The sequence below is a fragment of the Vigna angularis genome, chromosome 2 (assembly GCF_016808095.1).
Source record: "Vigna angularis cultivar LongXiaoDou No.4 chromosome 2, ASM1680809v1, whole genome shotgun sequence".
In the NCBI taxonomy this organism is placed as follows: domain Eukaryota; kingdom Viridiplantae; phylum Streptophyta; class Magnoliopsida; order Fabales; family Fabaceae; genus Vigna; species Vigna angularis.
Genome location: NC_068971.1, coordinates 587,911 through 609,417, shown reverse-complemented (window position 1 = coordinate 609,417; position 21,507 = coordinate 587,911). Strand labels below are relative to the sequence as shown.

Sequence of the window (21,507 nt, the reverse complement as noted above, 5' to 3'; positions counted from 1 at the left end):
TGTTAAGTCAAAACTAATTACATTTATACAAATCTTAAAGAAAAAAAATAAAATATAAATAATAATACAGAGCCAAATAAATTTAATGTTTCTCAAATCAGTTTTTTCAACTTCAAATCCTCGTCTTTGTCCTTCAAAGTTTGACCAAATTAATTTAATTCAATTATTTTTTCATTAATCGGACATGATCTAATGTGTGGTCATTCCTAAGGTTATAATTTAAAAGTTTTTAGTTCAGTAGGTAATTCGTTTTTTACTTTAATGGATTATGGTATCTTTTATTATATTTATTTTGGCTGAAAACTAATGTAGTATTCTTATTTAAAGCAGAAAATGAAACCTCAATCTAATCAAGAACAAAAGCCATGTCTAAAGGGTGGACAAATCCGTTGAATAGATTTAAAACCTAACACAGAAAGACAGTATCTAAATAATCTGTTGAATAGATTTAAAACCTAACATAGCAATATAGATATAAAATTGTTAACATCACAAAACCTTTTTAATAATTTCTGATTTGCCAAATAAATGTGGGCCAATGCTACAATGAACATGCCATTTTAAAAAAAAAAAAATTGTAACATATAACGTGCTACACCGAATTTTGGTTTTTGTTTATCTAACTTCCTGAATTCCAATTTGTCTTTCTGTCCCTCTCTGCATCAACTGATAAGACTTTCGTACAACTAACTGTCTTCACAATAAAAAAGATTTTTCTTTTTCCCACTTCATTAATGTAAAATGAATATGTTAGTTAGATATGATCTTCAAATAATATTACTTCCTGTGTTCCAAAACTATACTTGTTTTAGTAATTTGTTGGTTCAAAAAATTGTTTATGTCGAATATGCAATTATTTTTCAATTGTTTTGGATAGAAAATTATTTGGCTTAAACTATTTTAAGTAATCCAAAAACAAGCGCAAAAAGCAAACAATTAATATTGATAATTTTTATATCACTTGTTCATTTATAATATTAGATATAAATCTATAATATTTTTATCTCTTGAAACATCTTTCTTTTATCTAATCTACAATATAATTAAAAAAATGCTAACTAATAATATTGTAACACAAAATAATAAATAATTAAATTAAATTAGGTGTTTGGTGAGCTAATCCGGCTCATCACGGGTTCAACCCGTATAAAAAAAATACACTTTCATCAAACCCAACCCGATTTAAACCTGTGGTGGGCCGGCTTGGCTCGCGGGTTACAACCCATTTTGACAACACTAATATATATATATATATATATATATATATATATATATATGTATATATATGGGGTTTGCTAACGCGCGTATGCCTGTTTTTCAGTTGGTACATTTTAACAATATGTACCGGGTTTTAGTGGACAAAAATACCCTTATATATCATGGATTCTAAGTTTTAAGGTTAAGGGTACTTTAATAATTTTCATTCTTAAAACTAAAAAAAAAGAAACCCCAAACCCTTACTCACCTCTCTCATTCCTCTCAATCCTTTCTTTTTTATCTCTCTCATTCCAACATTTTCTCTGTCGTAGCCCCAACCGAAAAAAAATCAGAAACACTCGCGGTTAAACAATTTCTTACAAAAAATGATTTTATAATGAGTTTTCATTTTATAATTTTTGTCTTATCTAATTTTATCTAATTTTCACAAGCATAATGACATATGAAGGAATTGGTAATTGGCCTTGAAAAAATAAAAAACACTCGCTGTTAAACAATTTCTTACAAAAAAATGATTTTATAATGAGTTTTCATTTTATAATTTTTGTCTTATCTAATTTTATATAATTTTCACAAGCATACTGACATCCAAAGAAATTGGTAATTGGCCTGAAAAAAAATCAGAAACACTCGCGGTTAAACAATTTCTTAAATAAATGATTTTATAACGAGTTTTCATTTTATAATTTGTGTCTTATCTAATTTTCACAAGCATAATGACATATGAAAGAATTGGTAATTGGCCTAGAGGGTTTTTTTAGAGATGATGATTCAACATCTGCATATGATGAAATTAGAAAGGTTAGTGAAGATGATGAAATTGAAGAGATCTTGAATAAACTTTTGCTTGAAGGCGAATATGTCAATGACTCAACTCTTTACAAAGAAAAATTGTTTAACAACGAATGTTTCTGACTTTTTCACTTGGGGCTACAGTAGAGTGAGAGAGATGAAAGAGAAAGGGTTGAGAGGAATGAGGGAGGTGAGTAAGAGTTTGAGAATTTCTTGTTTTTTTTAGTTTTGAGAATGAAATTATTAAAATACCATTAAGCTTAAAACTTAGAATCCATGATATATAAGGGTATTTTTGTCTACTAAAACCCGGTACACATTGCTAAAATTTACCAACTGAAAAACATGCGTACGCCCGTTAGCAAACCCCTATATATGTCCGACCCCATTAAAACGCACCCAAAACCCCAAGTAGTGGGATCCATGTGCCAAGAAGAGAATGAGCGTCTTAGTTAGTGGAAAACAGGTGGCTGCAGGAGAGTGGCTGTTCGTTTTGGGTGACGCCAGTATTTAAGGCCAAATTTCAAAATGTTGTGCCACTTCTCTGCATGTCTTCCTTCTTCTCCAAACTGCTGAAACCATTTTCTCCTCCTTCTCTCTAAAATATCTACCTTCTCTCTAAGAAAACCTCACTTTTCCTTCTTCCGATCACCTCTCAGGCACCGCTGGAACACTCTCGGCGTCAAGAGCTTCCGTTTAAACCAATAGGTTTGTAATTCTGAGCTGGTGAGTTTCCTTCTCTTCAAGCATGTTCGTTTAGACTCGCATGCAACCTTCTATTTCTGGTCGCCTGAGTGGGTAGTATTATTCTGAGCGTTTCTGGTTTTCTGTGTGGTTTAGTTTTCTTAAAACGTGGCCGTCGAACGTTAAGTCTTTGGTAGTAGGGAGCTCTAATTCTGCATAGTTGAGCGTTCGATTACGTATAGAGGTAAGGGAAGCTTATATAATTTGATTAAATTCTTGTTTGAACGTTGGTATGTTTGCATGATACGTGGTTTGATTATTTGATGAGTATGAGATATGTGTGTACTGCTTGTTTGGTCGTGTGGATGGATGAATGATGCATGTGGTGAATTGGGTTGAGATAAGGATTGATCGTCAACTGTAGTATTCTGAGTAAATGTGGTAATCTGGTCCAGCGTCCGTCTATATTAGGTTCTCTTATACAAGGAATTACGGAAATAACGAGTGTGTTATAATATTAGAAATGTATGAATGAGTGTTCGGCCTAAGTGTAGTTCTTCTTTAGACTTCCTAAACAGTTTAGTTAATGTGTTATATACTCCTTAAGGTCATAGACATTATCGTTCTTTTCATTCAGAATAAGTGGTGGCTCAATTGTATATATATATATATATATACCCCAAGCGTTCAGTCTCAGTAGTGCTCGTTTCTGATAAGCACTTGGTCTTGGACCAACACTCGTTCAATAATGTTCGGTTTTCATAGGGCTCGGTCTTAAACCAAGCGTTGGGTCTTGATTTATATTATATACATATTATTACCGTTTTTAGAATAAGAGTCTTCATTCAAACTCGATAGCGTTCTTTACTCATAGTTTCTCATTAGTATTAGTATTGTGTGTCTAACAGTGTTGGTCTTTAAAAGGTGTTCGGCCTAGAGTTTTAGTACTCGGCCTAGGCTTCGTGGCATCCGGTTTGAACTCTTGGGGGTCTGTTTAGTTAAGTGGATGAGTAGCGCTCAGTCATGTTAGTTTCTAAGAAGCGTTACTCCAGTCGTACTTGGGCTATGATAAGAACGCATGATCTTATTTCATTTGAAATTATGGATGATAAAGTATGAGAGAATTTGAAATGTGATGTGGATGAAATAATTTGGTTACGAATGAGTATTCCAGGGAGGAATATCTCAGAAAATGGTTATTGATTGGTAAAGTATGAATGTGGGCAAAGCTTAGCTGGCGTTCATCCTGATATTCCATGATTACTCGTTTTCATGTAGAGAGGAGTAAGTCACGTGTGGGAATGGCAGGAGGTTCTAGTCCATAAGGTTAACTTGGACGGAATGGATCAACATCGGGTGACAGCCGTTGAGGGTATTCCAGTTACTACATCACCCGGGTGCACGAACGTCGTAGCTACATAAGATTCATACAGTCCGGACAGTCAGAGTTAAGTGGTCGTTATTTGCATGCATTGAAGTATGAATGATGATTTGGGTGTTGTTGGTTAAATTATGAATGTTGTATGTTGTTATTGAACAAATTAAATTACATAAGCTTACCCTGTTTATCATTTTTGTCTGTGTGTTGTACGTCCTGTCGTTGTCCTGTTGCAATGATCATCCGTGTGGATGTGAGCAGAAGGAGAAGAGCTGCTGGAAGAAGTATTGGAAGATACAACGGAAGTGAACGCCGAACCTTCAGAGCGTTCGGTCTGGTGTTGGCTTTATCTTTTGTAAAGACCATGCCGTATTAGTATATTTTGAAAAACGTTCGGTCTAGTGATAGCTAGTGTTAGTTTAAATTCCCTGCTATTATGTAAGGCCGTTCGGCCATAATCGTATCTCGTTCTGTGTAGAACTGATCTATAGTATTATTAATATGTGATGATTCTCGTATATGATTTTAAACTGTATTTTTGGGATGTTATATATATATATATATATATATATATATATATATATATATATATATATATATATATATATATATATATATATATATATATATATATATATATATATATATATATATTTATATATTACTCTTAAAGAGGTAGAATGTGTATAATAAAACGAACGAATTATGACTTTAAAATCTATAGTTACTTTTTTTTCTACCAAAAATTGAATTAAACGAACGAATTATGATTTTAAAATTTAGTTTTACTTTTTTTTTCTTCCAAAAATTGAATTGCGGTCTTAATATAATTAAACGAACGAATAATGATTTTAAAATCTATGTTTACTTGTTTTCTTTTTTATCAAAAATTGAATTATTGTCTTAATCCTCTTAGAAGGTATAATAAAACGAACGAATATGATTTTAAAATCCTTATTTATTTATTTATTTCTTCCAAAAATTGAATTGCTGTGATAATTCTTCAATGTATAATAAACCGAACCAATTATGATTTTAAAATTTATATTTACTCTTTCATTCTTAAAAAAAAAATGAATTACTGTCTTAATCCCCTTGAAAGAATTGGAACTCATCTAGTACATTTGTCCTGTTAAGAAGTTATAGATACGGGTCTCATATACTATAAGCTTATAATAATATACTAAGATCAATCACCTAATTAGTTACATTCACTTCCATGAAACATTTTTGGAATCATAACTCCTGAAACGCTATAATCCTCCAAAACAAGAATTTGCTTGTTTGTGTAGAAAATTTCTCTACTGTGTTGGAAGCTCAAAGTTGTCACTTTTTGAAAAAGTAAAGTTTAGTTTACAATAGACTAAACTCATAAAGTAGAGATTTGTATATAAGGTAGTGAAATGAAAATTTTGATCAAGTTAAAATAATATAATATTTTGAGAGTAAAGATTTGAATGTGTTGGTTTGACACTGGTAAGATATTATCCGTTTTGAGTCAAGGTCTTACAGATTTATTTTTGATACTATTTCAAAAAATCTCTTATTAAGAGTTGTATCTTATGTGTATATAAATCCATGTTACATGTTTATATCTTGTTTTATCTAATATGAGACTTTATTTGTATCCAACCGTCAAAATCGTATGCAAGGACTTGTTAGTCGTGGTTATCTGAGTAAATCTTTTCAATCTTAAACGCAAATTCGGTTTTTGATTTAACCTTAAACGGGTCGAACAGTAAGCATATGTTCGAAGATGTAGCAACATTGTTCCTCTGGAAAGGAATAAAAACGTCTCTTCAATGTTTCTTTCCCATGAAAAATAACTGACCTGTGCATCATCTAAGATCCTAGGAAGATTTCGACATGTTCAGTTTTGGGAACGAAACTGTTTTCTAATTTGTCTTTCCATTTGAATGATGGGAGAAAAAGGAAGCTACGAAGCAAAACATCCACCGATAGATTGTACATATGCTTTCTCCAATCCTAAACGTACAAGGGCATCTATACTATGATTAATCTCCATTGTTATTTGAATTCTGGCACATGGGAATATTAACATGTCCCTACCATCTTCGTCCTTCGAAAAATCGTTCTGAGAAAAAAATGTATGAACATACAAAAGCCTATATGCAACTAGGTTTTCGGTTTTTGGTCTTTGGTCAACAACAACTTCTCACTTTTATAACCATGAAAAAACTTGCTGCTTTTTTAATTATTAGAACATTTTGATTCTCTTCCACGAGTCCTTTCCGCCAAGGATGACATTTTACTACAAATCCTTTTTCATCAAATCCAATGAAGATACTTTGTTTAATTTAATTAATTACCATCTTAACGTTCAAATTTACTATAATCACGCACGGTCATGCCAATCACCAACCTTTTTTAGTGCATCGCATCTTCATCTATAGAACATATCCAAAGCCAAAACTGTGTTAGATTCTTGCACTGGATTCTGCTTGATCATTTTCTTTCTATAAACACATTATTAAGTTATTGATCCTTAAGATTAAGGACTTGAAAAAGTTTTAAGCTTTCGGTTGGGTTCCATGGAGATTTTCTATGGGTAGCTAGACTAGGTTCGTAGTTCATAGACTCCAACGGTGCGATCAAAAGTAATTCTAAATATATACAATGTTTTTCAACGTTGACTCATCATCATGTGCAAAAAAACGAGTTTCTTGTTATAGTCATTGCGATCTACTTCAAATGAAGACTTTGGGTAATTTTATAATTGCTTTTCAGAACTAAAAAAGAAAAGCATAATCTCCTAATAGGTTGATTCTCCGTTTTCACTTTTTGTTCCGTAACGTGGAATTTTGATCTTTAAAGCAAATAATATGTGATTTCAAATGAGAGTATATATGTTAAAGCTTTTATATTGTAAGGATGATGAATTTTGGTGTTCTTGAAATTTATTCATTAAAATGTATATACATAAAACTGCAAGAGGAGTCAACCAGTCAACGCATGCATTCAAGTGGCACAGTTTTTTTTGTTTTTTTTTTATTATATATTTTTATATAAGCCATGAATTGCTAGATATTCTTCTGGTATATATAGAGAATAATCATGTTAAAGTTATATACTTTATTCTTATTAGGTAACTTGAATTAACCATACAAAAAGTTTTCTCTTTATCTGAACACTCTTTCCTTTCATTGTTGGATTAATATGCCAGTTTCAGTACACACAATGTCAAAGGCATCTTCCTCTTTAGAACAAAGGGCCTCCAAAGGTTCCACCTTCTAATGTTATAGATAACCTTTTGACAGAAAGCCATGGAAAGAAACACAGTTTTCCAAACATTGTTTTTTTTTTCTCTCTTTTTGCTATAAATTTGATTTAATCACACTTGCATTGTATAAAAAATATTGTCGTCCAATCTTAGACTGGCATGCATAATAAGATTCTTAAAATAGTTGTGTATGACGTTTTTCTAATTAATTGATAAAATATAAAAATGTTTATAAAGATGGAATTATTTTATTTAATTATTCAATATGTAATTAATTTTCTGTCTGGTATAAATTGAAAATAGGTTTAGTTAGGTACTATTCAAATTGGAAATTGTTCTGAGCATAGACCAAGGATACCATTTGAATGGATTGAAGAGTCCGATCTACTGTTATTTTACGAAAAGATCCATCCATACAAAAATTTTAGATATTCAAACTAATAAGTAAAAAAAATTTCGATATTCAAATTAATAAAAAAGTTTTAATCTTTTTAATAAAATAATAAGTATAAGTGAGTGTGTATTCTCGGTTAAAATATTATATATATTTATAGATTTCTAATTTTTAAGTAAAAACTGATAATATTAAAAAAATATCAAATAATACTAACAAATATAATAAATTATATTATATATGATAATTAATAAAATAATAACAACAATATAATATATCAAATATTTTATAAATACATTATAAGTCGATCACATATATTATTAATTAATATATGAATTTACATCAATAAATATATTTTATGATATTTTTCAATCAATTTATGTTAATAAAACTAAATAGATTTTTTTAAATTATATCACTTTAATATATTTCCTTGGAGTGTAAAATTTTTATATATATATAAGTACAAGTATATATCCATATACAATTCTTGATACTAAAGCTGTTTACACATCCTTTGTGCATCATCAGAATTCTTTAAGCTTTCACATCTGGTCCTAGCTTTTCTTTGCTTTTTTACTTTTCACTAAAAAAATATTGTTCATGTATATATTCTGACTGTTATATATTCCGTTTAACTAACTTTCTATAGTGTGCTTTTAGAATCATTTCTGTCCTATCAAAAAGCATTTTTTTTTCCGTTGGGTATCGACTTTTTAAGGGCGCTACTGGTAAATTATGAAATTGCTTTTATGTTCTGTGAAAAGACAAGTACGAAGGATCTAAATTTTCTGCAGTTATTGAATATTACAAATATCAGGACAGTCCCTAGAGATTAAAACAAAGCAAATAAGTTCATAACCATTTGAAGATATATAGATAATAAATTTTGCAATCATCTCCCTCATACTATGTTCGTGTAAGAAGACAGAAAAATAACTCATCCTAAACCGAGCATTTAATTTTGATTCTAAACACATTTTTTTAAGTACTCAGAGTTTGTTACTAAATGGAACCCACATATATATATATATAATATGAAAGGAATATATGAAAATTAGACAGCAAAAGTTCTATTTAAATAGGATAAAGTGTTGGATCTATCAAAGAAGAAATTAGACCAGTTTATAAAGTGAGAGTGTGAGATTAAATATTAATAAATCGTTCGAAATCGGTCTGATAAGGGATGAAACAATATGTTCACACAAATCTCGCTATAATGGACTATTACTTGACTCTGATATCATGTTAAAAAATGGACTTTAAACCTAACTTAGGTCACAAAACCGGCTTATAAAGTGAGATTTACCCCCATTTATAAACTATAAATTGGTCTTATCTTTAATCAATATGAGACTTTCAACAAATAGATCTTTAACCTTATATAACATTTTATTTTTTCATTTTTACTTAATATAAGACTTAGACTCACACTTAACCTCCAACACAAAAATGAGTAGATTTATTAAAGTTTTTTTTTATGATGATAAAAGAAATATACCCTATGATAGAAGTGGACTTTAAGCCTAATTCAACCCCACAAAACCATCTTGTAGGGTAAGGTTTGCACCCACTTATAAACTATGAATTGACCTTATATCTAATTAATGTGGGACTTCCAATACACCCCCTCACGCCGAAGTATATATATATCGAGCGTGAGATTAAACATTTTTAATGGGTGATCCGATAATGACCCGATAGCGAGTGGAACAATATGCCCAACAAACAACAAATTATCATTAGGATAAGCTCTAACCATGGTTCTGATACCATGTTATAAGTGAACTTTAAGCCTAACTCAACCCCACAAAACCGGCTTGGAAATCTCACATTGACTAGAAATAAGGTCAATTCAAAGTTTATAAGTGGGTGCAAACCTCACCCTACAAGCCGGTTTTGTGAGGTTAAGTTAGACTTAAAGTCCACTTCTAACATGGTATCAGAGTCATGATTAGAGCATATCCTAACGATATGTTTGTCGAACATATTGTTTCACCCGCTATCAGACCGTTGTCGGACCACCATTAATATCTAGTCCCACATTCGAGATATATATAAGTGGGTGTGTTGAAAGTCCTAGGCCTTCTTAATACCCTAATTATAGTTTGCAAAATATATATATATATAGTGATGAAAGGGTAGTTGGTGATGAGTTGTAAAGCGAAGGGCAGGCAACCTGTGTATTCAGAAAAGCATTGCAAGTTTTTTATACACAGTAATATTACAGGGTATTGAGAAAAGCATTAGATTATTACTACATTAGACATACGCAGAGGTTAAAATTAGTAATAACTAGATATTTACTGGCATTGAATGATGTGTTGAAAATGTTGTTTTCCTGAGTGAGATCAGATGGTGTCTGTCTAGCAGAAGAAGCAGTAAATTAAAGGGTTCTTTGTGTTGAATCTGGTGTCCCAACTAATAACTGACAGCTACAGGCTTTTTATTTTTTTTAACGAAGTCAACTTAATTTTGTGAGTAGATTTTAGGAAGAGAAAATTAGGTTAAAAAAGGAAGGTAACATGAGATTGGAGACAAAGGCTGCATCACATGCTGGCATGCAGGCTCATCTCATTGTACCTATCTCTCTCATTGGTTCAATCAACGGTTCAAAACAGCCTTTCTCATATATTCAAAACTGCTTTAACCATTTTCATGTCAATTTAAGATCTACAAATCCAACAACATTCCCGCCCAAAACAGACAAATATCCTACTCTCCACATCTTTCTAAATATACTTTTATTTTCTATGGTAAATGTTATATTTATTTTAATTTTCATCTCTCAACATTTTGGATTATCATTTTAACTTTTGTAAGATAAGTTATTTCTATTTTTTTTATCTTATTAAACTATTTTCCCTTAATTATATACATATATTAATTAGTATGATTTTATTTGCATTTCGAAAAAAATCAATTTTATTTAATGAAATAGTTTATATGACTCGTATTTAATTATTTTTATATATTATATTTTATTTATTTTTTATTTTTTATGTAAAAAATATAACTCTCGTCTTTAAGTATTCAACTAAGTAAATTTTGTGTTCATTAAATTACTTACAATTCTTATCTTATTTATTTTATTTGTCGTCTAACATTGGTTTAAGTTCAAGAAGCTATTCTAAATTCAAAGTACTAGTTAAAATTCTAAGGTAGAATTAATTTTCCTCTAATACCATATTGAGAGTGGGTTTAAAACCTAACTCAACTCACAAAACCAACTTGTAAGGTGAGGTTTGCACCTCACTTATATATTATAATTTGATCATATCTCTAGTTGTTATGGGACTTTCAACATTCATATAGTTGGATTATATAAATTAAAGCATGAGGTAGTGAAGTTAAAAAAAGTTTGTATAGTGGGTTGTTACCGAGGTACATGAACTTACCCTTGTATAAGAAAATGATGAATTATTAATATTCATTTGTTGAGAAGTTCGTTTAAGTAAAGAAAACTTGTTCATAAGTCTATTATAAAGTAGGGACAACAAGTTATTTTAATCCAAGTTTTAGTCTCTGATGAGATATTCTAGTATGATTCTTTTAAAAGATACTATGTGTAATAAATTAGCATAAATCATTAAGATAAAATCGAATATTCTTGAAAGATAGAAGTGTTTCATAAATAAATTCTTATGATGTTATTTAAAGTGAGAATGTTGTGATATATTATGTTAATATACTAAATTATTAAATCAAACTTATGTGTGATGTGTAAATTGATGTTATCACATCAGAAGAAAATAATATTACTTATGATAGTATGAAAGTAAGACAAAATAATAAAGATTTATTTTTTTTAATATATTTATATAATATACCTGCTATGAATTTTATATATTATTGACTGTATAACATATGTTTTAGCATTAGATATTTATATTTTATTGATTGTTATAAGCACGTGTGTTTTAGGTTCAACTATATGCCTATTTTGTAAGGGTTTTCACACTATACTTTGGTTTGATTCTTTTTATATGTCATCCAAATTGAAAATTAAGTTTGATTTTACTAACATATCAAACATAAATCAAACCAAATTGATTTTTTTTTTATATTTGTTTGAGATATTATAAACATACAATTTAGGGTTATGATATTTTATGAGTCTAAGAAAAAAAAATACAAATATAATGTGTGGTTTGATTTGAGATTCAATAGTGGAAAACGGATTTAAATTGTTTGTGGTATACAATGACGTTGTTTGGTTTAACGTTACTATATCGTACTTAAAATAAAAGAAAAATAAAATTTCTAAAGATAAATCTCTTACTTTTCGTGTTTAGTGGAATATTATTTTGCTTTTCTATGCATATAGGTACAATGATTTGCTAGATTTATGAGGTATATTTATGAGGTATATGCTAGTTTGAAACCAGAAAAAAAAGACATATCTAATGCATGATTGGTTCATGAAATAGCTAGATGTTAGGACCTTTTTAGCAAAAAATTATTAGCAATGATGACTCTTTCATTTTCCGTTTTTATTATTTACCGATACAAAAATATTAGTTTATGTTATAAGAGTTAGTTTAGTCCACTCTAACACAATGTAAAATATTAATTTTAAAAAATTGTAAGATTATTTTCAATGATCTAATTGTTGATAGAGTTTACTTAACCAAGACTATGCTAAACATAATAATTTGTATTAAAAAAAATGAAGAACTATACAAAATTCATGATAAAGTTGCATTCCACATATAAGGAAAAACAAATTAATATATATAAAAAAAACTAAGTAATACCATGGATGGATAATAGTAAAACCCTGATTTCCTTCACGAAAATAATTTCATATTTTAAACTTATATATTAGGAAAAATACAAATTCTTTATTATATTAAAAAAATCATCATCAGTCAATCCATTCATATTTAAAAAAAATAATTTTTATCTTCCTTCTCATTAATTTATTTGTGTTAGTATTTGATCAATATTTATTTATATGATAATAATAGAGTATACTTAATGTTAAACATTAATAGAGTCGGTTTAACCAAAATAAGATGATCTTAACTATTTTAAATGTTTCAAATTAAAAAAAATTATTTGTGTTAATTAGTGTCATACTAACATTGAATTCTAATTAAAATAAATATTACAAATAAAAAATATTAGTATATGTTAATCTCATTTACTTTTAATTTATATTTATTTAAGTTAACATGTTAAGTGATGTTAATTTTATTTATTTTATTATTTATTTAAGTTATTGTTTATTAGACAAATATTAAAATAATATATTTTCAATATTATTTAAATTAGTGTTAATTAACGTTAATTTATATGTTATGAAATTATACACTTTTCTTACCATAAATAAGAATTCATGAATAGATTATTTTTAATCTAAATATTCAAATTTAAAAATAATAAATATTCTCTTTAACAATGTTTCTCCCTTATTTTCTGTATAAATACTTTTACATTTATATTTTTCATTCACACTCGTCTCTTTTATTCATTCATTTTTTTTTTATCCACACCCGTGTCCTTCATCCATATTTATTCTCTTTTACTCAAACATTATTTTTTAATCATCTTCGTTTCCCTCATTCATACTAATATTTTTAATAAACTAAAAATAATTTGCTAAGTCACACAGAGATACAATGGATTATCGCTATTGATTAATTAACACCGATTTTTACTTAATAAAATAAGCCAAAAGTTAACACATGTTGTTACCGTGTTAATACATTATATTAGTTTAAAACTTACGGTAAAGAAATTATGAAAAAAAAATAAAAACTATTTTAATGCTTGAGTAATTAAGCATCAAGTAAAGGATAAAAGTTTTAGGATGTACCATCTTTCTCGTTTCGATCTTAAATCACAAATTCAGCAAGTAGTGTTATTGTTTAAACATGATAATAATTGTTTGAAAATAAACTCATTGTGATCCAAATTGTAATTGTTTGAATATATAAGGGTAGAATAAAACTAAATCATTAATAAAATAAAATAAATATTTGTAGAATGAAATAAGTGTAAAATAAAACAAAATGTAGAATAAAAAATAATTGTAAAACTGATTATAAATATTTCTTTTATTATTACAGTAAAACTAAAAAAATAATAAATAAATTATTAATAAAAAATTAATTAATTTTACAATTTGTTTACTTTATTTTCCATTCTTATTATTATTTTTTATTACTTTCTTTTTTTACCATCCAAACAAAAATGAGGATAAAGGTGGAGACATGTAGAAGATCCCCTCTTTGACCAATGCATTGTTTCAAATAATATAAAAAAAATTGACTGGAGCTGATAGTGGAAGTGGGTGCATTTTATTTTATTCTTTACAGTAATAATTTTATATGAATTAAAATAGAGTATAAAGAAATGAAAGGAAGACTTATATCAAATTTGTACTTTTTTTCTTGAGTTGAGAGAGAGAAAAAAAAGAAAAGAAAGAAAACAATTTTAAACTATCACCAAATTTTAAAATATAATGTACAATTAATTTGTAGAATTTTATACTAATAATTATTTTAAAAGTCATACCAGTAATAATTTATAATTTAATAAACTGCCATAACATATTCGAATTCCTTCTATATATTTAAACTAAAAGGGAAGAAAAATTAACTTATTCTGAATTTTTTAAACATGTTATAAATGTTTCTAAAACAAAAACAATAAAGTTACTCATTTGTCAAATAATAAATTTTATAGTAAAAATTTAAGATATAAATTTTAAGAATAATTGGTTTTTTTTACGTTTTTGGATAAAAATTAAATTGTTATTACGAATTTAGACAATTTTTTTTTATTTACATGAACGGACAACTAGTACATCCATACAAATTACCAAAGAGATTTTTGCATAAAAAAGTTGTCATATACACTCATTATAAATTGGATCAATTAAATATGATTGTAAATTATTTAAATTCAGTATAAATTATTTCCTTGAGTATAGAGGAAACAATTAATCCATAACGAGTATAAAGGAAACATAAGTATTTAATATCAAATATGAGTGTGAATTATTTAAATTAAGTATAAATTATTTAATTCAGGATTAAGGAAATAATTGATCCAATTTATGATTAGTATAAAGGATTTAAATTCAGTATAAAGGAAACAATTGATTAATTTATGATGAATATAAAGGAAACATGAGTGTAAATGATTTAAATTTTGTATAAATTATTTAATTGAGTATAAAAAAAACAATTGATCGAATTTATGATGAGTATAAAAGAAACATGAGTATTTAATTCAGTATAAAGAAAACAATTAATCAAATTTATGATGAGTATAAAGCAAACATGATAACTTTTTTATGCACAAATCTCTTTCCTAATTTGAATTTCCATCAATGTAATTAATGTAATTCATATTTTAACTTAGTTTTAACCTTTTTTTCCTCTGATAATCGATTACGAGAACATTCTAATCTATTACTAGACCTTTTATTCAAATTTCAGCACTGATAATTGGTTACCAGTAAAGTCGTGACCTCCCTACACAACTTTAACAATGTGTAATCGATTATAGATGTTCGTAATCGATTATCAGTGTTTGAAAACGTGTGGAGTACACAATTTCACCTTTTTTGGTGTGACAGTGTACAAGTCGTGCACCCCTGCACAACTTTTTCATTTAAAGTCGTGTGGGGGCTGCACGACTTGCCCATTTACGTAAACTAAAAAAATTGCCTAGATCTATAATAATGAATTAATTTTTTCCTAAAAACGTAAAAAAAAAATCGAATAATTCAAATATAAATTTAATTTCTACATTGAATATAAATGATAAATTTAAATATTATACAAGAAAATAAATTTCTAAACTTAATATTATAATCTCTTTCCGATGACTTCCATAAAAAAAAAAAACATACATTAAGTAAAAATAATAAAATTAAAGAGTATAAAAAAAATTCACAAAAAAAAATTATGAAAAAATTCTTCCACTTTTCTACTCCTTATTATCTCCACCTCTCTAAATAAGACATCATACTTACTATATTTATCATCTACTTTTTATCCTTCATATTTCTTATCAATATTTCTTTGACCTCAAATTCAATCACAATACAAACAAAACATAACCGGTGTACTATGACATGAAAAAAAGGACATTTTAATGTACTCCTTTTGTTAATGTTAGGTGAATTATGTCGATGTTGTTCTTGCTGTTCTCTTCAACTCCTGTTTTGTTTAGTTATTATTATGCGTAGGACAGGGTACAAGAGCACAAGCTTTAAACAATCATACATGTTTTCTGTTAAATGATACAAATCAGTTTCATAATCACACAGCTCAGTGAGAAGACTAATGAATTTTCATGAACCCTATATCTCTGGATAATATACATTGTACTTAACGACATATATTTCATTTCAACATTTTATCTAATAATTAATTAGCTCCATATTTCTTGTAAAGGAAAAAAGGTTGGTAGTTTACTACATACCCTCCACGCATTCTTCAATTTTTTTTTATGGATTTTCATCTAATGTAGTATATTTAAAACTATATGACAATAGTTTATTTTTTACTTTTTGTTTGGTTCTCGTGACTGTTATTTGGTAGACTCGTGACTATGATTTACGAGAGATTTGAGAAAAAATATTTAATATAATGAAAGGGTAAAAAAAACTACAATTAGTCGTGTATGGAAAAATTATAATTTGATAACAATTACTTTAAAATACGTCTTTCATAATTTCACATTTTTTAAAACAAAATAGAATGAATTAACAGGATATTATTAAATTATATATTAATTATCTTTGTTACAATAAGTAAACCATGTACAATAGAATCATTAAATTTTTCTGTTATATTTTAAATTAGAGAAAGTTACATTTTGACAATAAGTTAGAGAGTGCTTAACTTATTACTCTCTTAATAAAAAAAAAATTATATATATGAATTATATTTATTGATATAATGACTAGTACTGTTTTTGAAGTCTTGATCTGTCAACGAGAGAGCGGATCAACGGACTTATATTATTAACATCTTTTACTAAATTAGGATTAGACTGAACGACCTTTGAACTTGACCCACTTTATTATTCCTAATTATAATACATAAAAATATATAAATTATTAAATTTAATTATTTTTATTCACCTAAGTGAATTTTATCTCTTCTTTTTTTCATATTCAGAAACATGCTGAAAAATATTGCCAACTCATCATAGGATAAATTTATTGATTTTTATGATATGTACGAGGGCGTTATTGAAAAAAAACACATTCACACATATGACCTTATTCTAAACTTTATTCCTACATAATCTCATAAATACTCCAAAATGGATCTTTTGGTATGAAAGTTAGTCCATAAACACACACTGAATTGTTTTCCCACACGTTGTTATATTTTATGAGTGTCCATGTTCAAACAACATTGTTTGGGATAAGATATTCCATTAATTTCTATGGACATATACCTCACCGTCCTTAGAATTTATAAGAAGAAAGATGATTGGTTTTCAGAAAAATAACTAAACATCCACGTCGTGTTCTAGAAATGGTGGCAAGTTTGTGAGAAAACTGTGGTAGAATTATGGGAATAAATTCTGTTGAATTTGGAAAGAAGATGATTGTATTGATCGGCAACAAAAACATTGGCATATATAAGCACTAAACCAAAACTGTAGTCTTCAGCAGTAGGAGTTTAGTATATATAAAATGAAAGAAATGAAAGAGATCCCCATCAAATGAAATTCCCACTATATATATAGGTTGAGTCACGCATCAAATTCCCATCAAATAGCCATAACCATCTCACACAATAACCACCCTTTTACTTCTCATTTCTCAACCCAACAACAACATCATCAGCAACATCAACATATCCTCGTATATTACCACCATGGCTATGGTGGTCCTCACACCCCTTTTGCTCATACTCCCTATTCTCCTACTTAAACTCCTCTACGACAACCTCTCGTGTTACTGGTTCACCCCTCTACGCATAAAAAAGATCATGGAGATGCAAGGTGTCCGTGGCCCCAAACCTAGTTTCTTCACAGGCAACATCTTGGACATGGCTTCCCTTGTCTCCAAAACAACCTCCCAAGACATGAAAACCATAAGCCACGACATTGTTGGTCGTCTTCTCCCACATTTCTTGCTTTGGTCTATCCAATTTGGTATGTACATACATAAACATATACACATATACATATGTATGTATATGTATGTGAACATAATAATATTAATCAAACTCATACTATATATATGATCTCTCTGTTATGTAATTAATTAAGTTAACTGGACGTGTAAGGTAAAACCGGTGATTTGACTGTGTAGGAAAGAGGTTTCTATATTGGAATGGAACAGAACCGAGGCTTTGTCTCACTGAGACCGAATTGATCAAAGAGTTCCTTTCAAAATACAGTACGGTATCTGGGAAATCCTGGCAGCAAAGGCAGGGTTCAAAGAATTTCATTGGGCAAGGACTGTTGATGGCAAATGGCGAAGATTGGTACCACCAACGTCACATCGTTGCCCCTGCATTCATGGGAGACAGACTTAAGGTATCGATACTCTTGTAAAATTTTTACTGTTTTCGAGTCTACCCTTTTCATCTTTTTCGAATTCTGGGGTATCATGGATTGTCTCTTTGTTTCTTTGGGTTGTACTAACGGTTACAAATGGTTCTTGTCCAAAAATATCTCCAGAGCTATGCTGCACACATGGTGGAATGCACTAAGGAGATGCTCCAATCACTCAAAATTGCGTCAGAGTGTGGCCAAACTGAGGTGGAGATTGGTCACTACATGACTAAACTCACTGCAGATATTATCTCTAGGACTGAGTTTGGTACAAGCTATCAGAAAGGGAAGAAAATATTCCACCTTCTCACACTGCTGCAGAGTCGTTGTGCTCAAGCAAGCCGTCATCTTTGCTTTCCCGGAAGCAGGTTTCTCACCTCACAAACTCTTTTCTAAGCCACCCTTTTGATTTCTCTTCACAAAAAGATCCATGGCGTGTTTGGAAACTCGTCAAAAAGTTAAAAAAAAGTTAAAAAAAAGAAAAAAGCACGTTTAGAAACGCGAAAACTGTAACAATTATAGATTAACTTTGTGCTATTCTAATTCTACATGCAGTCAGTGTTTGGTTCTGTACGAGATAGAAATGTGGATTGGATTCCTTGCTTTTTTATCCCGAAGCATGTGAATAATCACATTTATATTTGTTATTCCATGGTTAGCATTATGGTTGTGTCGGTCTTATTCCATCTTTATTGTTTTATCTGAAAGCATTTGTCTGTCCCTGTCCCCCACCCTTTTTCATCTGTGTGTGTAGGTTTTTCCCAAGCAAGTATAACAGAGAGATAAAGTGTTTGAAGATGGAGGTGGAGACTCTGCTGATGGAGATCATACAAAGCAGAAAAGACTGTGTGGAGATCGGAAGAAGCAACTCTTATGGGAATGATCTGTTGGGTATGCTCCTGAACGAGATGCAGAAGAAAAAAGGGAATGGAAACAGCATCAATCTGCAGCTAGTGATGGATCAATGCAAAACATTTTTCTTTGCCGGACACGAAACCACTGCCCTTTTACTCACTTGGACAGTCATGTTACTCGCCAGCAACACATCATGGCAGGACAAAGTCCGAGAAGAGGTTAGAACTGTCTGCAATGGAGAAATTCCTTCTTTGGATCACCTCTCCAAGCTCACTCTTGTAAGTACCAAAATCACTTTTTCTTCACCACAAACTTTATCTTAATTTTAATACATTTTTTTTTTCATTTAAAGCATATATGTATACATATACATTCTTTAAAGTTTAAACCTTTGAGGAAGGTTAAAAACCTATTTTTTGATTTCACAAAAAGAGAGAGAGGCTTATTTTAGGCTACTTTTAGGGGATCGGAAGTTGGTCAAATTTGTATCTTAAATAAATTTGTTTTCTTTTTTTAATTAATTTTGAATTTTATACAATTTTACTTTTAGTGGTGTCAAGTATTGCTTTTTATAGAGCCTACACAACTGTTGCTTTTAAAACCCAGCACGAGCCAGTTTTAGGAAAACTTTAATCGGGTGGTCCATACAATTTATTAAAATGAAAAAAAGAAAAAAAAAAATAGTTTTATGAACATGTTGAGCCCGCAGTTTCTTGGCCAAAAGGCTAATTAATATAAACTTCTTAGGCTTTTGAGTTATTATTAGCACGACGATCAGAAGGGACAGCTAAGAAATATTTTAGTGTAACCCAAATATATGTGCATAAAGAAACAAACAAACAAAAAATAATTTATATAAGCATCATCTTTGCACCCGTGCGCCGGTAGTTGCTCTTATTTTAAACAATAATATTTATAATAATGCTTATCTTTCTCTTTAGAGTGTCCAAAGAGCGCAAAAAGTTTCAAGCTAATTCATTCATTTTCTGAATAACGATACGGCAATACTTTTTTGAGCCAAGAGAATGCTAAGAATTTCAATCTCTGTCATTTTCTCGTTTGTATTTTTCTCAAAACAAGTTAAAACCATAAATAAAACTAATTTAAATCATAAATAAAACCATTTTAGAATATATATATATATTATATATATATATATATATATATATATATATATATATATATATAAATAAATAAATATCCAACGCCACCTTACACAAAAGGAAAATAAGTTGACCCTACTCAACTCAATGGCACGGTTCTCAGCTACCCACTTGAAAATTTACAGATTTTCTCGTAATTATTATATTTAAATGGTAGATTTTCCTAAAGGTGGTCAAAGATTGAGCATTAATTTTGGTTTAGGTTGATGGGCAACACAAGAATAATAATAATAATAGTTATTATTATTATTATTATTAGAATGAAGTAACGAAAGTTGTTAATTGATTTTTGTTCAGTTGCACATGGTGATTAACGAATCACTGAGGTTGTATCCTCCAGCATCGGTGCTTCCGAGAATGGTGTTTGAAGACATAGTACTAGGTGACCTTTACATCCCAAAGGGGCTGTCGATTTGGATCCCTGTGTTGGCCATTCATCACAGCGAAAAGCTATGGGGAAAAGATGCAAACGAGTTCAACCCAGAGAGGTTCAGTTCGAAGTCATTCGTTCCTGGTCGTTTTCTACCCTTTGCTTCTGGTCCTAGAAATTGCGTTGGACAAGCCTTTGCTTTAATGGAAGCTAAGATCATATTAGCCATGTTGATTTCTCGGTTCAGCTTCACCATTTCTGAAAATTACCGTCATGCCCCCGTCGTCGTTCTCACCATCAAGCCCAAATATGGGGTTCAGGTTTGTTTGACGCCATTGGAGCCATGAGGGATCTTCCATTTTCAGAGATGAAAGAGAGTTTTTGTCTTTTATGGTGCGGATATATATAATATACTATATCTATATAACAATGGTCATCTTGATCTTGATGAGCATTCTTGTAATTTTTTATTTCGACTTTTTTTACAACCATCGCGGGAGATAGAGATGAAATAATGATTGCAAGGATTAGGATATGTAAATTAGAAGAAACTTGAATGAAAGAACACGTATTTATCTCTTCATCGTGCTTCGATTGAGTTTTTAGATCAATCTCCCACTCACACATGCAACACGAGAGACAAAGAAATTGGAGGAACTGTTCAGATAAAGTTTCTAAATCAATTATTTTTGTTAGTAAGTTAAAGGTTTGAGTGAAAATGAATAAAATAAATAAATAAATGTATAAGAAAAACGAGGTGATTTAGATGAAGTGGTGAATGAAAAATAAGGCAAGTTGAGTGTAGGGTAGGGATCTCCATTTTGGAGTTAAAAGGGATTTTTTTGTTTTGTTTTCTGAGGCACCTTATCATCT

At 29.5% G+C, this 21,507-nt stretch overlaps 1 protein-coding gene across 1 annotated transcript; it reads left to right on the top strand.

The window, feature by feature from the left end:
- Window positions 1–17,373: 17,373 nt before the first annotated feature.
- On the top strand, window positions 17,374–21,215 carry LOC108321661 (cytokinin hydroxylase-like). Its single transcript, XM_052873248.1, has 5 exons — window positions 17,374–17,841; window positions 18,002–18,228; window positions 18,373–18,614; window positions 19,001–19,379; window positions 20,562–21,215. The coding sequence occupies exons 1-5, from the start codon at window positions 17,562–17,564 to the stop codon at window positions 20,979–20,981; spliced, it is 1,548 nt and encodes a 515-aa protein (XP_052729208.1). The 5' UTR covers window positions 17,374–17,561; the 3' UTR covers window positions 20,982–21,215.
- The last annotated feature ends 292 nt before the right edge of the window (window positions 21,216–21,507 follow it).

What these genes read in the sequence shown, in the direction of transcription:
- LOC108321661 (XM_052873248.1), top strand. Translation starts at nt 17,562, where the DNA reads ATGGCTATGGTGGTCCTCACACCCCTTTTGCTCATACTCCCTATTCTC. An exon ending in TCATGGGAGACAGACTTAAG is followed by an intron (nt 18,229 to 18,372) that starts GTATCGATACTC and finishes AAATATCTCCAG; the next exon opens with AGCTATGCTGCACACATGGT. An exon ending in ACCTCTCCAAGCTCACTCTT is followed by an intron (nt 19,380 to 20,561) that starts GTAAGTACCAAA and finishes ATTTTTGTTCAG; the next exon opens with TTGCACATGGTGATTAACGA.